General features: G+C 46.8%; 1 protein-coding gene across 2 annotated transcripts in view; it reads right to left on the reverse strand.

Moving 5' to 3' along the window:
• The window catches only part of LOC115474052 (NACHT, LRR and PYD domains-containing protein 3-like), a 66,591-nt gene that overhangs the window by 11,830 nt on the left and 41,292 nt on the right, over positions 1 to 13,469 (reverse strand). For both annotated transcript variants that reach the window (XM_030209350.1, XM_030209349.1), the window contains one exon: positions 5,456 to 5,539. In XM_030209350.1, coding sequence (XP_030065210.1) covers positions 5,456 to 5,539 — 84 coding nt within the window. The remainder of the gene's footprint in view (positions 1 to 5,455; positions 5,540 to 13,469) is intronic.

The following is a 13,469-nucleotide window of genomic DNA, read 5'->3' on the forward strand; positions in this document are numbered from 1 at the left end:
GGGCATTAGGTATTCCTCCCCAATGATCAGTGGCCAGCGCACCAAAATTTGGGTCACTGGCCGCGGCAAACCCTACACCAGCTCCGAGCTGGCGTTAGGGTTTGCCAATCATTGGGGAGGAATGGTGAGCCCTGTCCAGCATGCAGTTGCATGCTGGCAGGCCCCCGTTCCCCCCCAACGCAAACGCCAACAGGGGGCTGGAGGTCCGGTGGACCTCCAGTCCCCCCCGATGATCCCACCCCCCCAGGTTCAGGGAGGCCTGGAGATCCGGTGGGTCTCCAGCCCCCCAAACCCCCAGAAAATGTCAAGTGGCCGCCGACCAAACCCTTTCCCACCCTCCCACTCAGCAAGCGATGGGGGGGGGCTGGAGGTCCGGTGGACCTCCAGCCCACCCCAACTCCCCCCCCCCCCAGCATTGTCCGACCGATCCCTGGTGGTCCAGCGTGAGGATAAGTAGTAGTGGTAGTAGTAGTAAGGACAACCCCCCTCCTGGCCCCCCTACCTTTAGTTGGAGGTGGGACGCAGCCTGCCTCCCTCCTCTTCCTTCTGTTGACGCCACTGCAAAATGGCAGCTCCCAGCCCCTGCCCTTACATGGTCTATAGCCCTGCCCAGCGCATCCCAGGATGCAATGGGCGGGGCTAGGTGCCGCCATTTTGCGGCAGCGTCAACAGAAGGAAGAGGAGGGAGGCAGGCTGTGTCCCTCCTCCAACTAAAGGTAGGGGGGCCGGGAGGGGGGTTGTCCTTACTACTACTGCTGCTACTACTACTTATCCTCATGCTGGACCACCAGGGATCGGTCGGACAACGCCGGGGGGGAGGAGTTGGGGTGGACCTCCATCCCCCCCCATCGCTCGCTGGGTGGGAGGGTGGGAGAGGGTTTGGCTGGAGGCCACTTGACATTTTCTGGGGGGTTGGGGGGCTGGAGACCCACCAGATCTCCAGGCCTCCCTGAACCTGGGGGGGTGGGATCGTCGGGGGGACCGGAGGTTCGCCAGACCTCCAGCCCCTGTTGCTCGGGGCAGGGGTAGACAACGCCTGGTGGTCCCATGGACCTCCAGCCCTGTTGATCATGAGGGTTTGACAGGTTTGGGCTTTTGACAGCCCTGACCTGTCAAACAAGTGCGGGAGGATTGTGCTGAGCACATGCTCGGTACAATTCGCCTGCACTTCTACCCCATGACCAGAGATAATTGCGCTGCTTAAATTTGCATGCATTATCTCTGATCATCGGTGCGGTAAAGCCCCGCGCTGTTCCAGCACTATTTTAAGAGCCCTGTTTGGAACAGCGCGGGGCTTTTGATCATGACCATATCAGTGTTCCCTTTGTTGTGCTGAGCTTCTGCTCCCTGTGGCTCTGCCTTCCCCGTATCTTTGTATTTTGCTCCTGTTTGTTTGTTTTAGTTCTCTTTTGTGTGATGTAGCTGTCTCCTGTGGTCAGAAAGCAGCCTTCCTCTTCTGGTCTGTGTGTGTCAAGGCAGCTTCCTCTGTTTGTTTATTCTTCCCTTATCCTTATCTACTGAGTAGTCCTCCCCTGTTCTTTCCCTCTAGCAGTTCCTTTTTCCCTTGGGGGTTGTGGGGCCAGTATGTGTATTCCTTCGGTAGTTCTCCCTTTTTCTTTGTGTGCTGTAAGTACAGCCTTGTTCCCTTGTGTGCTGATTGGTTCAGCCTAGAGTATATTCCTACAGTTGGTTTCCTTTTCCCCCCCCCCCCCCCCCCCGAGTGCTGTGTTGTTTCAGCCTAGAGTATATTCCTATAGTTGGTTTCCTTTTCCCTGAGTGCCGTTTAAGCCTAGAGTGTTTCTTTCTGGAGCTTCCTGTATTCTTGTTTGCCTGTGGCACAGCTTTGTTTTCCTGTAGAGGCTTTTGCCTCTCACCCTTTTCTCTGTGGCTTTACCCTGCACTGTGTGTGCTGTAGTTCCTTGTGGAATCCTTGTTGTTAATTTCCCCTTCCCAGAGTGTGACTCGGTTCCCGGTTGGCCGTGAGGCCCGCTTGCTTGGTCTCTGCGTGAGTGGGTTCCCGATAGGCCATGAGGCCTGTCTGAATGCTCTATCTTCCCCTTTCCTGTGGTGCCTGTTGGTTATTGTGAGTGTGTGGGGTTTGGTGGCTGGGGTGGTGCATAGGGCCTGTTCGGTCTACCCTAGGCCTTGGCCTAAATTCTATACTAGGCCTCGACCTTGGCTCAAGGGCTCATGTCCAGAAAAACAACAAGTATGTGGCAAGATCCCAAAACAGTACAATACATTTTATGCTGCTTATCCTAGAAATAAGCAGTGGATTTTCCCCAAGTCATTTTAATAATGGCTTATGGACTTTTCATTTAGGAAGCTATCTAAACCTTTGTTAAACACTGCTAAGCTAACTTCTTTTACTACATTCTCTGGCAATGAATTCCAGAGTTTAATTACACGCTGAGTGAAGAAATATTTTCTCCAATTCATTTTAAATGTACTACTTTGTAGCTTCATTGCGTGCCCCCTAGTCCTAGTATTTTTGGAAAGAGTAAACAAGTGATTCACGTCCACCAGTTCCATTCCACTCATTACTTCATAAACCTCTATCATATCTCCCCTCACCCTTATCTTCTCCAAGCTGAATAGCCCTAGCCGCTTTAGCCTTTTCTCATAGGGAAGTCGTCCTGTCCCCTTTATCATTTTTATCGCCCGTCTCTGTACCTTTTCTAATTCCACTATCAGGTTCATTTTCAAAACAGCACACCCATCTTTCGACACAAATCGGAAGATGGGCGTCCTTCTCACAGGGTCGTCCAAATCAGTATAATCGAAAGCCAATTTTGGGCGTCCCCAACTGCTTTCCATCGCGGGGACGACCAAAGTTCACGGGGGCATGTCGGAGGCATAGCAAAGGCGGAACTTGGGCATGCCTAACACATGGACGTGCTCGACCCATAATGGGGAAAAAAAAAAAGAGCGTCCCTGATGAGCACTTGGATGACTTTACCTGGTCCTGTTTTTCTTACGAGCAAGGCACAAAAAGGTGCCTGAACAGATCAGATGACTACCGGAGAGAATCGGGGATGGCCTCCCCTTACTCCCCCAGTGGTCACTAACCCCCTCCCACCCTCAAAAAAAATCTTTACAAATATTTTGTGCCAGCCTCAAATGTCATACTCAGGTCCATCACAGCAGTATGCAGGACCCTGGAACAGTTTTAGTGGGTGCAGTACACTTCAGGCAGGTGGACCCAGGCCCACCCCCCCCCCCCACCTGTTACACTTGTGGTGGTAAACGTGAGCCCTCCAAAACCCACCAGAAACCCACTGTACCCACATCTAGGTGCCTTCCTTCACCCATAAGGGCTATGGTAGTGGTGTACAGTTGTGGGTTTTAGGGGGGGTTTAGGGGGCTCAGCACACAAGGTAAGGGAGCTATGTACCTGGGAGCAATTTATGAAGTCCACTGCAGTGCCCCCTAGGGTGCCCGGTTGGTGTCCTGGCATGTCAGGGGGACCAGTGCACTACGAATGCTGGCTCCTCCCACGACCAAAGGGCTTGCATTTGGTCATTTCTGAAATGGGCATTCTTGGGTTCCATTATCGCTGAAAATCATAAACGACCAAGTCTAGGGACGACCATCTCTAAGGACGACCTAAATTTCAAGATTTGGGCGCCCCCAACCGTATTATCGAAACGAAAGATGGACGTCCATCTTGTTTCGATAATACGGGTTTCCCCGCCCCTCCATCGGGACGTTTTGCGAGGACGTCCTCAGCAAAACTTGGGTGTCCCTTTTGATTATGCCCCTCCGCATCTTCTAGCTAGGACTTCTGGAAAAAGTCACGTATAGGCTCATTTTCAAAGCACTTAGCCTCCCAAAGTTCCATAGAAACCTATGGAACTTAGCCTCCCAAAGTGCTTTGAAAATATGCCTCTAAGGGGTCCTTTTACTAAGCTGTGGGAAAAAGGGCCCTGCGCTGGCGGCGAGGCCATTCTTGCCAAGGCCCTTTTTCCCACAGCCAGTAAAACCGGGGAAAAAATGGTCACGCAATAACTTTCACCGCGTGGCCATGCCGCAGGGAGTCCTTACCACCACCCATTGAGGTGACGATAACGGCTCCAGCGCTAACCCGGCGGTAACAAGGCAGCATGCGGCGATGCTCAATTACCATCAAGTTACTGTTGGGCTAGCCATTTTCTGGGGTTTTCTTTTTCCCCCAGAAATGGTGCACGCTCGGTAGTCCCAAAAGAGCGAGCGGCTGCCACTCTGTAAAAGGGCCCCTGAGTCAATAAGTTTTAAACTGTTGACAGTTTGCTGTCCTAAACTACTAAGTTATCCAGGTACCAATGCTGAGTATCTGCAGTACCTCAATATCATCTGGATCCACCCCTGGACCTCCCCACCATTGCCCAGATAGTCCCAAGGCAGTCAATTAAGATTTCTCGTGGCATTATTTGGATGATAATGCTGAAATCCAGGTACAGCCCTGGTGAGCGACACCTAGCTAGGTAAGAATCACTCTTCCAAATAGCAGGGCCATCTATTTTATGAGCTGTTTGAGCCACAAGGGCTCCTAGAGTAATAAGCAAGATCTAGTAGTCTGACAGTCTAACTAAATCCTACTGAATAGCTATTTGACTTAAAATGTATCCTCGAGTTTCCTTTAATGTTGTTAACCCTGTTGGATATGTCTATAGTATATCTGCTTAGGGGAACTAATCATCTGACATGGCACACGTTTCACTAACAGCTTTTTCACGGATGTCCCCTTACATTGGCCCTAGCTCATCTTGCTGACCACAGTTAATACAACCAATTAGTTCCCCTAAGTCGACATTATAACTAAGAGCCAATATTTCAAATGCGTAAAAATGTTTCTATTTGTTACCATGTTTATTATGAGACAATATTTAAATAAAATGGAAGATGGTTTGGACCAATGATGATTTTAGTATGTAAACCGTTGTGGATAAACCTTAGAACAATGATGTGATAATTCTGAGGTCTATATTTGGTTATAATTGGTGATCCAGACTATGTTAGTGCAAATCATTCTTTTACAGCTTGAGCTATTTAAAAATGAGTGAATTCCTTCATAAAGGCGGTAAATAGATCCTAATAAAGAAATATTTTATTTATTTATTTGGATTTTGCTCACACCTTTTTCAGTAGTAGCTCAAGGTGAGTTACATTCAGGTACACTGGGTACTTCCTTGTCCCTAAAGGGCTCACAATCTAATTTTGTATCTGAGGCAATGGAGGGTTAAGTGACTTGCCCAAGATCACAAGCAGCAGCAGTGGGATTTGACCTGGCCACCTCTGGATGTCAAGAGTAGGGCTCCAACCACTAGGCTACTCCTCCATGCCAAAAAATAAAATAAAATAAATTGCTTTGAATATTGACCTAAAACCCCTAGTACAAATAGTGCTAAAGATAAAGTCTATATGATAAATCAGGCCAGCGTATCAAAAGTACTGTTTGAATACTGGTATCACTTACGTTAAGGATTGCAGCTCACAGTCTGGATGCTTTAAAGCTTCACATAGGAGTTTTACAGCAGACTCTTCTAGTTTACCTGTTATACTGCAGAAAAATAGTAGTGGATTCAATGAACAGCTTAAATCAACTCCAATTAATTCAAAACATTGGAGCATTATTGACAAGGCTGCAAAAGGTACAGCCACATCACACCCATCGCTTAAAACTTCACTGGTTATCACCAGGATAAACAAACAATCTTAAAACCCTGACTCTAATATTCAAGGATCTCAGAAGAAATGGCCCAGGTTAACAGAAGAACAGGCTGTCTATGCATTGTTAAGGCCTGCCAAGAAATCCTGTCAGGGAGCCTTCAAAGCAGCAGCTCATACCCTCTGAAATGCTCTCTCTATGCTTAGCTCAGGATTACATCCATTTCCTAAAGCTGCTGCAAATTTGACTTTTCTGCAAAATGCCCACAACTGCCAGATGTAAACCAGACATAAAAAAGGCGAGCAGTGACTGAGTTAGATCTGCAAGATGTACCAACAAGTCATCTGCAAATGCCGAGATCCTGAATTCCACAGTACCCACCCCCACTCTCCTAATTTGAGGACTGGCCACTATCTCCAGGATCAAAGGGCCTAGTGTCAGTACAAGTAATAAAGGCGATAGGGGGCAACCCTGTTGGGTACCCCTGTATATATGAAATATTTCTGAGACACAACCATTGACCAGTATAGACACCATAGGGGCATGATAAAGCATGCCACTCTGTCAAAGGCTTTTTCAGCATAGAAGCTGATAAGCAAGGAGGATTTGCACCAAGCGAGTACCGCTTCAAGATTGGCAAGGATTTGTCTAATATTTTTAACTGTGTGATGATCCCTAACAAATCCAACCTGTGGAGCAGTTATAATTGTAGGGAGCTCTCTAGTCAATCTATTAGCCAGAACCATAGCCAACAATTTAGCCTCAAAACAGGAGTGAAATAAGTCTGTATGATTCTGACATATTCAGAATGTGAGGTTTAGAAAATACAATAATCTGAGTCAAAGTCAAGGAATCAGATAAACATTTTGCAGAGGTGACCTCATTAAACATAGCCATAAGGCGTGTAGCAATATCTGATACCAAGAGTTTGTAGCCATCTGGGCCGGGTGCCTTAAAGTAAGAACTCCTGTTTATAGCCCTTGCAACTTCATCCTCCCCAACAGAATGATTCAGGATAGAAACCAAAGAGTACTTTTATGCTCCTGCCGCTGCAACACTAGCAGACCCCATAGGGAGTGTCACTTCCTGCCCCGCGGTATTTAGGGAAGGTCCTGGCGTTTCTTCGGGGCCTTCACAACAGGTCACTTTACTGTATATTGCCTGCCTTACCCCCAGCCTAGCCCCATTTTGCTTGCCTTTCCTGCCTCGTATTCAGTTTGTCAGACTTGTGATTTCTTCTACCAAGTAGAGTGCTGCTGAGCCCAGTACTCGGACCAGGTTCTGTTTGGTGGCCGGACAACCCCAGGTTTCACCTGAACTGGCCACTGTTCCCCAGAGGTTGAGCCCCTAGTGTGGGCGGCCTGCAGGACTTACAAGACAGAGCTGAAAGCAGGGTGGTGAACGTATTGGCCAGGCAGGCAGCAGGTACAGAGAGTGATCCAGGTACAGGCAAAGTCAATAGGCAGTCAGCAGGCAGGGGAGTAATCCAGGTACAGGCAATGTCAATAGGCAAACAATAGGCAAGAGAGTAATCCAGGCACAGGTAAAGTCAATAGGCAGGCAGCAGGTCAAGAGAGTAATCCAGGTACAGGCAAAGTCAGTAAGCAGGCAGCAGGTCAAGAGAGTAATCCAGGTACAGGCAGCAGGTCAAGAGAGTAATCCAGGTACAGGCAAAGTCAGTAGGCAGGCAGAAGTCAAGAGAGTAATCCAGGTACAGGCAAAGTCAGCAACGAGGGACAAAGTACAGAAGAAGCAAACTACTGAGCAAGTAACATCTACCAAGTAGAAGCCAAAGCATGGAGTCCAGGAAGAGCTCAGCTGATAAAGTGCTGGCTTCTCAGATCAGCAGGAACCAGCAGGGAGAAGGAGCACAACCATAGGACAAGAGCAGGGGAAGGAGGAACCGGAAGACCAATAGGAGAGAAGCAAGGGAAGCCAGGCAGAGAGAGAGCAGACACAGGTGCATGGAAGCAAAGCAATTAAGGAGCCTGCAACCACCGCTCTCTGAACAAACCCAGAGAAGAACTACACACACATGGCTCAGGCAATGCCAGTCAAGTGTGCGTGTCAACGGGACCCCGCATAACCCGAGGATGCCGCTTGCGTTGAGGTAGGGGACTTACATAGTTCCAGCCATGCTTCAATTCCTGTCTTGGTTCCAGCCTTGCCTCAGCTCCAGTCCAAGTTTATTTATTTATTTATTTGTGACATTTATATCCCACATTATCCCAAACAAGTTTGAGTTCAATAGGGCTTACAATAAACTGCCTTGCCTCAGTTCCTGCCAAGTACCAGCTGTGCTTCAGTTCCTGCCTTGGTTCCAGCCTTGCCTCAGCCCTAGTTCAAGTTCCTGCCTTGCCTCAGTTCCTGCCAAGTTCCAGCCATGCTTCAGATCATGCCTTGGTTCCAGATTTGCCTCAGCTCCAGTTCAAGTTCCCGCCTTGGTTTCAACCTTGTCTAAGTTCCAGCCCTATGCCTGCCCAGGGACCTGTCTGCTGCAGCATAGAAAAACAGTACCCATAACATGCAAATGTTTACTTTTACATTTGTTGTCGTTAGGATCTCATAACCCAGACAGCCTACCCAAATATCTGCACCTACTCTGTCTAGTTGATCACCAGTTGTCTCCCTACCTGTTCTTTATGATTTTCCTCTATATCTGTCCCAGGAATATTGTTCTTTATGAATTCCTCTATAACTGTCCCAATAATATTTGATGTACTAATCTCACAAGAAATGAAGTGAATTGCTATTCAGCCAGTTAAGCCAGCAGCAGCCCAGCCCCCAAAATGAAGATTGTTTTTCTATGAATTACAACTGCTTATTGCAAAACAATATTCTTACTGCGTACTGGAGCTGAAACCAGAAGTCTTTCCACCCCAGCCAACAGTCTTTGTATTAGGTATTCACAGTTGCTGACAGTATTGCAGAGAGGTAGATATGGAGTGTCTGAAAAATGGGTTGATTTATTGTAGAGGCAGAGTTATGCGTGGAATAAACTGTGGATGTTGAGAAGTTATGTGTAAAAGACTTGGGTCAAAGAGGCAATGGTTGGATAAAAGATTGGGCAAAAGGGGAGAACAATTGAGCTTAAAAGAAAGTATGGTGAAAACAGTTCACTTTCCTGGAGGAGAGGGACAGGAGATCTCAGGAGCCTTCTTACCATAGTTTTCCTCATTTTTGAATGATAGAACATTTCAGGTTTTGTTTCATTCTCAGAGATCTCAAACTTATCGACCGAAGTGTGGGGTTCCTCAGGGCTTTGCACTCTCCTCGGTCTTGTTTAATGTATATCTCAGTCCATTGCTCACTTTGATACAGAGCTTTGACCTGAGTACTTATTGTTATGCCGAAGATATTTTGATCACAGTTAGGGTTTCGCCTCAGGATCGGGATATTTCTCGGTTGCAAAAGGACCTAGAAGCAATCTCAGAGTGGTTGAGGGTAACATAGTAACATACATAGTAGATGACGGCAGAAAAAGACCTGCACGGTCCATCCAGTCTGCCCAACAAGATAACTCATATTTGCTGCTTTTTGTGTATACCCTACTTTGATTTGTACCTGTGCTCTTCAGGGCACAGACCGTATAAGTCTGCCCAGCACTATCCCCACCTCCCAACCACCAGCCCCTCCTACCAACCACCGGTCCATCATTTAGTACTGAACGTGGACAAAAGCAGATACTACTGGATTACAGGACATCATGATTTTTAAACCCAGATACACTAACTGCTGATACCACATCCTCTGGCAACGAGTTGCAGAGCTTAACCATTCATTGAATAAAAAAGTATTTCCTCCTGCTCGTTTTAAAAGTAGTACCAAATTACTTCCTTGAGCGTCCCCTAGTCTTTGTACTTTTTAAAAGAGTAAAAAACTGATTCACTTTTACCCGTTCTACACCTTAATGAGTTTGGTTGCCCTTCTTTGAAACTTTTCTAATTCTGCTATATCTTTTTTGAGATACGGTGACCAAGGAATATGGGGAGTTCTATGGATTTGGGCTCAACATGGGCAAATCAGAGGCTTTACCAACTTCTCCTACCTTGCATAGAGACTGGGTGGGTACTTTTCCTATACTGTGGGCTACGGACCAATTTACATATTTGGGTATGTATACAGCTCCCAGCCGACCCTCAGTTGATGTACTCTGCTAATATTGGAGCCCTCTTACAATACAATAAACAGCAATTAACAATTTGGAACTCCTTGCCCATGTCCCTTTATGGAAGGATTAATCTATACAGAATACCTTTATTCCCATGCTGGCTTTATGTACTCCAGCAGCTCCCAATTTGTGTTCTGAAGCATGATTTTAAAGTGTTAAATAGAGCCTTGAGCAGATGTTTTTGGAAAGGGAGGAAAGCTAAAATCCAGCTGGACTTGCTCTATAGCTTCTGAGTAATGGGAGGTTTGGGGGTCCTTAACATGGACTTACTGTATACAACATCACCCTTCTCCTCTGACACTTAAAGGATTGGGTGATGAAAACAGATGACTATACCCTATGGAACATGGAGAAAGAACTCTTTAAACCACTAAACCCTCATTATTTACTACATATGCCTAGGAAATCACTTTCACTACATATAGAATGCAATGCTTTACTTAATTCTATGCAGAACACTTGCAGACTTTACTTTCCTACTGGCATAAAAATCCCACCAACACTGATTTTTTGCCGCTTGAAGGCAACGTAGACTTTAGTCCTGGCATTAATTCTGCAGTATTTACTAGATGGGGTCAGAGGGGTTATTTATGTGTTGCTGATCTCTTGGAGATGGGTGAACTGAAGTCTTTTTCTAATTTCTGGGATTTTAGATAAACACCCTGGAGATCACTTCGCTTTTATGCAGGTGGTCCACCACATGAATTAGCTCATGCACACTGAAGGTGAGGTAGGCATGATGGATCACCTAAAAACATTTTTTTACATCAGCTCATTTATTTCAAGTGTCGTTATCAATCTTACATAAATCTCTAGCCTCTCTTACCTCTCTTACTCCTAAGAAGTCCAATTCCTTTATAGTTGCGAAATGGAATTTAGAATTGGACCTTCACTTGGGAAATGATACTCTGCTCAAACTATTGAGGAATGTTCCACTGGTAGTGTTTGTTTAGGACCCTGACCAGAGCTTATTTTTCACCGAAGCAAGCATTCTATGCAGGGTGTACCATTTCCCCCTCTTGTAAATGTGGTACAATGGAGAATACTATATCTTATGCTATGTGGACTTGCACGACCATTCGAGGGTTTTGGCGTCAAGTGTGGTCCTTTGCAGAAAAGATTTTTCACCAATCCCTAAACCTTTCTCCTCATGGCTTATTACTGGGAACTCTGACTCATGGTGGGTTTCTTTCAAAATGGAAAGGTTACTTTTATATAAAGCATGTGTCACGGTTGTGTCCAGGTTCCTGGCTTGCAGTCACCTCGGGCCCCGGGAGTTAGACCCGGGGAATGCTGCGAATTGATGGTTTACCGTTTCCCATGTTCCAGAAGATATGCTGGTCCGGTCTGGTCCGGATCTTCCAGCCCTCCAGATTGTTTTGGGAGTTTTTTGGAACTAAGCAGTATCAGTACCTGGTAAACTCCCTTGTGGGCTGCCTTTATTAACCACCTGGAAAGGTTCCTAGTTGCCTTGCAACAGAGGTCCTCAGAGGAGTTTCCTTTGGTGGAAGTCATTTGCAGTGCTGCTGAGTTTTTCCTTTTTTAGGTTTTGACCCTGCTTGTTTGCTGACTTATTCTACTGACTGCTGCCTGCCCAGACCCGGCTTGTCTCCTGGCTTACTCTGCTGCCGGCTGCCTGCCCTGCTTCAGCCAGGTTCCTGGTGCCTTTAGCCTGCTGGTCCCTGCAGCTCTGCTTCCCTGCCCTGTCCGGTAAGTCCTGCCGACAGCCCGCACTCTGGGGCTCAACCCTTGAGAAACAGTGGTTAAGTGCAGGTGAAGTTTGGGCTATTTCCGGTCCAGTTGGTGTCTGCCTGAGCTGCCTCGGCGGCAGCCTTTGTCTGAGAGGTCCGGCCGAGGGTACTGGGAAGTCTGTTATGCCTGTCCTGTGTTTGGGTGATTCTCCTGCCGCTGCCACTCCTCGGCAGTGGCCCAAGGGCTCACTAACCTAGAAGTAACGTTAGAAGCGTGACAGCATGCATGGTAGTTGTGAAATGTATACTTCAACACTGGTGTTTTTTTTTTTTTTTTTTTTACATTTGTACCCCGCACTTTCCCACTCATGGCAGGCTCTATGCGGCTTACATGGGGCAATGGAGGGTTAAGTGACTTGCCCAGAGTCACAAGGAGCTGCCTGTGCCTGAAGTGGGAATCGAACTCAGTTCCTCAGTTCCCCAGGACCAAAGTCCACCACCCTAACCACTAGGCCACTCCTCCACTGATGTGCCCTCTTTTTGGCACTGGTGTAAGGCTATTCATTTATTAATGACCTGGGAGGCTAGAGCTGCTTGTCATACCGTGATGCACGAAAAGTGGCTCTGGTTGATTTTGGAATCATACATTCAGGGCCTCTCTCCTCGTGCTCATAGTCTGATACTTAATGACAAGTTAGGTGCATCAGCATTCCTGTTTTCGCCATACTGCTTGGAGTGGAAAGGGGGGATTTAGGTTTCGGGTTTGACCTGTTAGGATGGGTAGGACATATTTGTAGGGTTAAGGGGAGGGAGAGTCTTAAGAGTCTCAACTCTCTCTTTCCTTCTTTAGCTGTTACAGTTCCAAGTGTTGGTGGTTATAATGGGTGGGGTGGGGAGGGTTTCAGGGGGAGTCTTGGAAATGTGAAAATCTGATGGCATTTGTGCTTCTGGTTATTCTGCATGTGTTCTTCTGTTGATTGTATTATGCTATTTTGCTTTGCCATCAATAAAAAAATTTGTACAAGTGCCTGTGGGCCTGCATCAACTGGTATCTGGAAGCGCAGCAGGGAAGCAGGCTGCCATCCGGAGGAGCACTGCACAATTGAAAAAAGTAAATGGCCAGACAACAAAGGTAGAAAAAATAATTGTATTTAGTTTAAGATAAAGTAGTGTGGTAGCTGTGTTAATAAACATTAATAAATAGAAAGTAGAAATAGGATGTTATATTTTTATTGGATTAGTTTTAATACCTTTTTGACTAACTTTCAGTGACTAAAATCTCCTTCCTCAAGTAAAGACAGGATACCATAACAGCAGTATACTGTCCTTACCTGAGGAAGGAGGTTTTGGCCTCTGAAAGCTATTTGAAAATATATTTAGTCCAAAAATGGTATCATATTTTCCATTGGTTGTTTTATTGACATTTGTTTATTTGCAATGTAGTGGCTGTAATGTGTCAGTTTTTGACATTTACATTTGCTATCTAATATAATAAAACGCACCCTCAACGTTCTGAAGCCACGTTCTGTGAAGCCGGAAACTTGAAGCCGGAAGCCTGAGTTCTGTGAAGTCGGAAACTTGAAGCCGGAAGCCTGAAGCCTTGAAGCCTGAAGCCTTGAAGCCATCTGACGTCACTCCCAGGCTGAGGCTGAAGGGTTCAGCCTGCCGTCTCTGCCCCGCCCTCGCGACAAAACAAACAAATCCGGAAGCGAAACGTCAGGGAAGGAGGCGGCGCTCCCGACGTCTACCCTTCCCTTCGCTGTGTTCCGCCTTCAAAACAAGGCGGAACACAGCGAAGGGAAAGCTAGACGTCGGGAGCGCCGCCTCCTTCCCTGACGCTTCGCTGCACGAACCGCCACGGAGGTAAAGTTAAAAAGAATAAAAAAAAAAAAAAAAGGATGCATGGATGCGAAGGGGGGGGGGCATGGATGCGAAGGGGGGGAGCATGGATGCGAGGCAA

This window comes from Microcaecilia unicolor, chromosome 7, assembly GCF_901765095.1.
Source record: "Microcaecilia unicolor chromosome 7, aMicUni1.1, whole genome shotgun sequence".
Classification (NCBI taxonomy): Eukaryota; Metazoa; Chordata; class Amphibia; order Gymnophiona; family Siphonopidae; genus Microcaecilia; species Microcaecilia unicolor.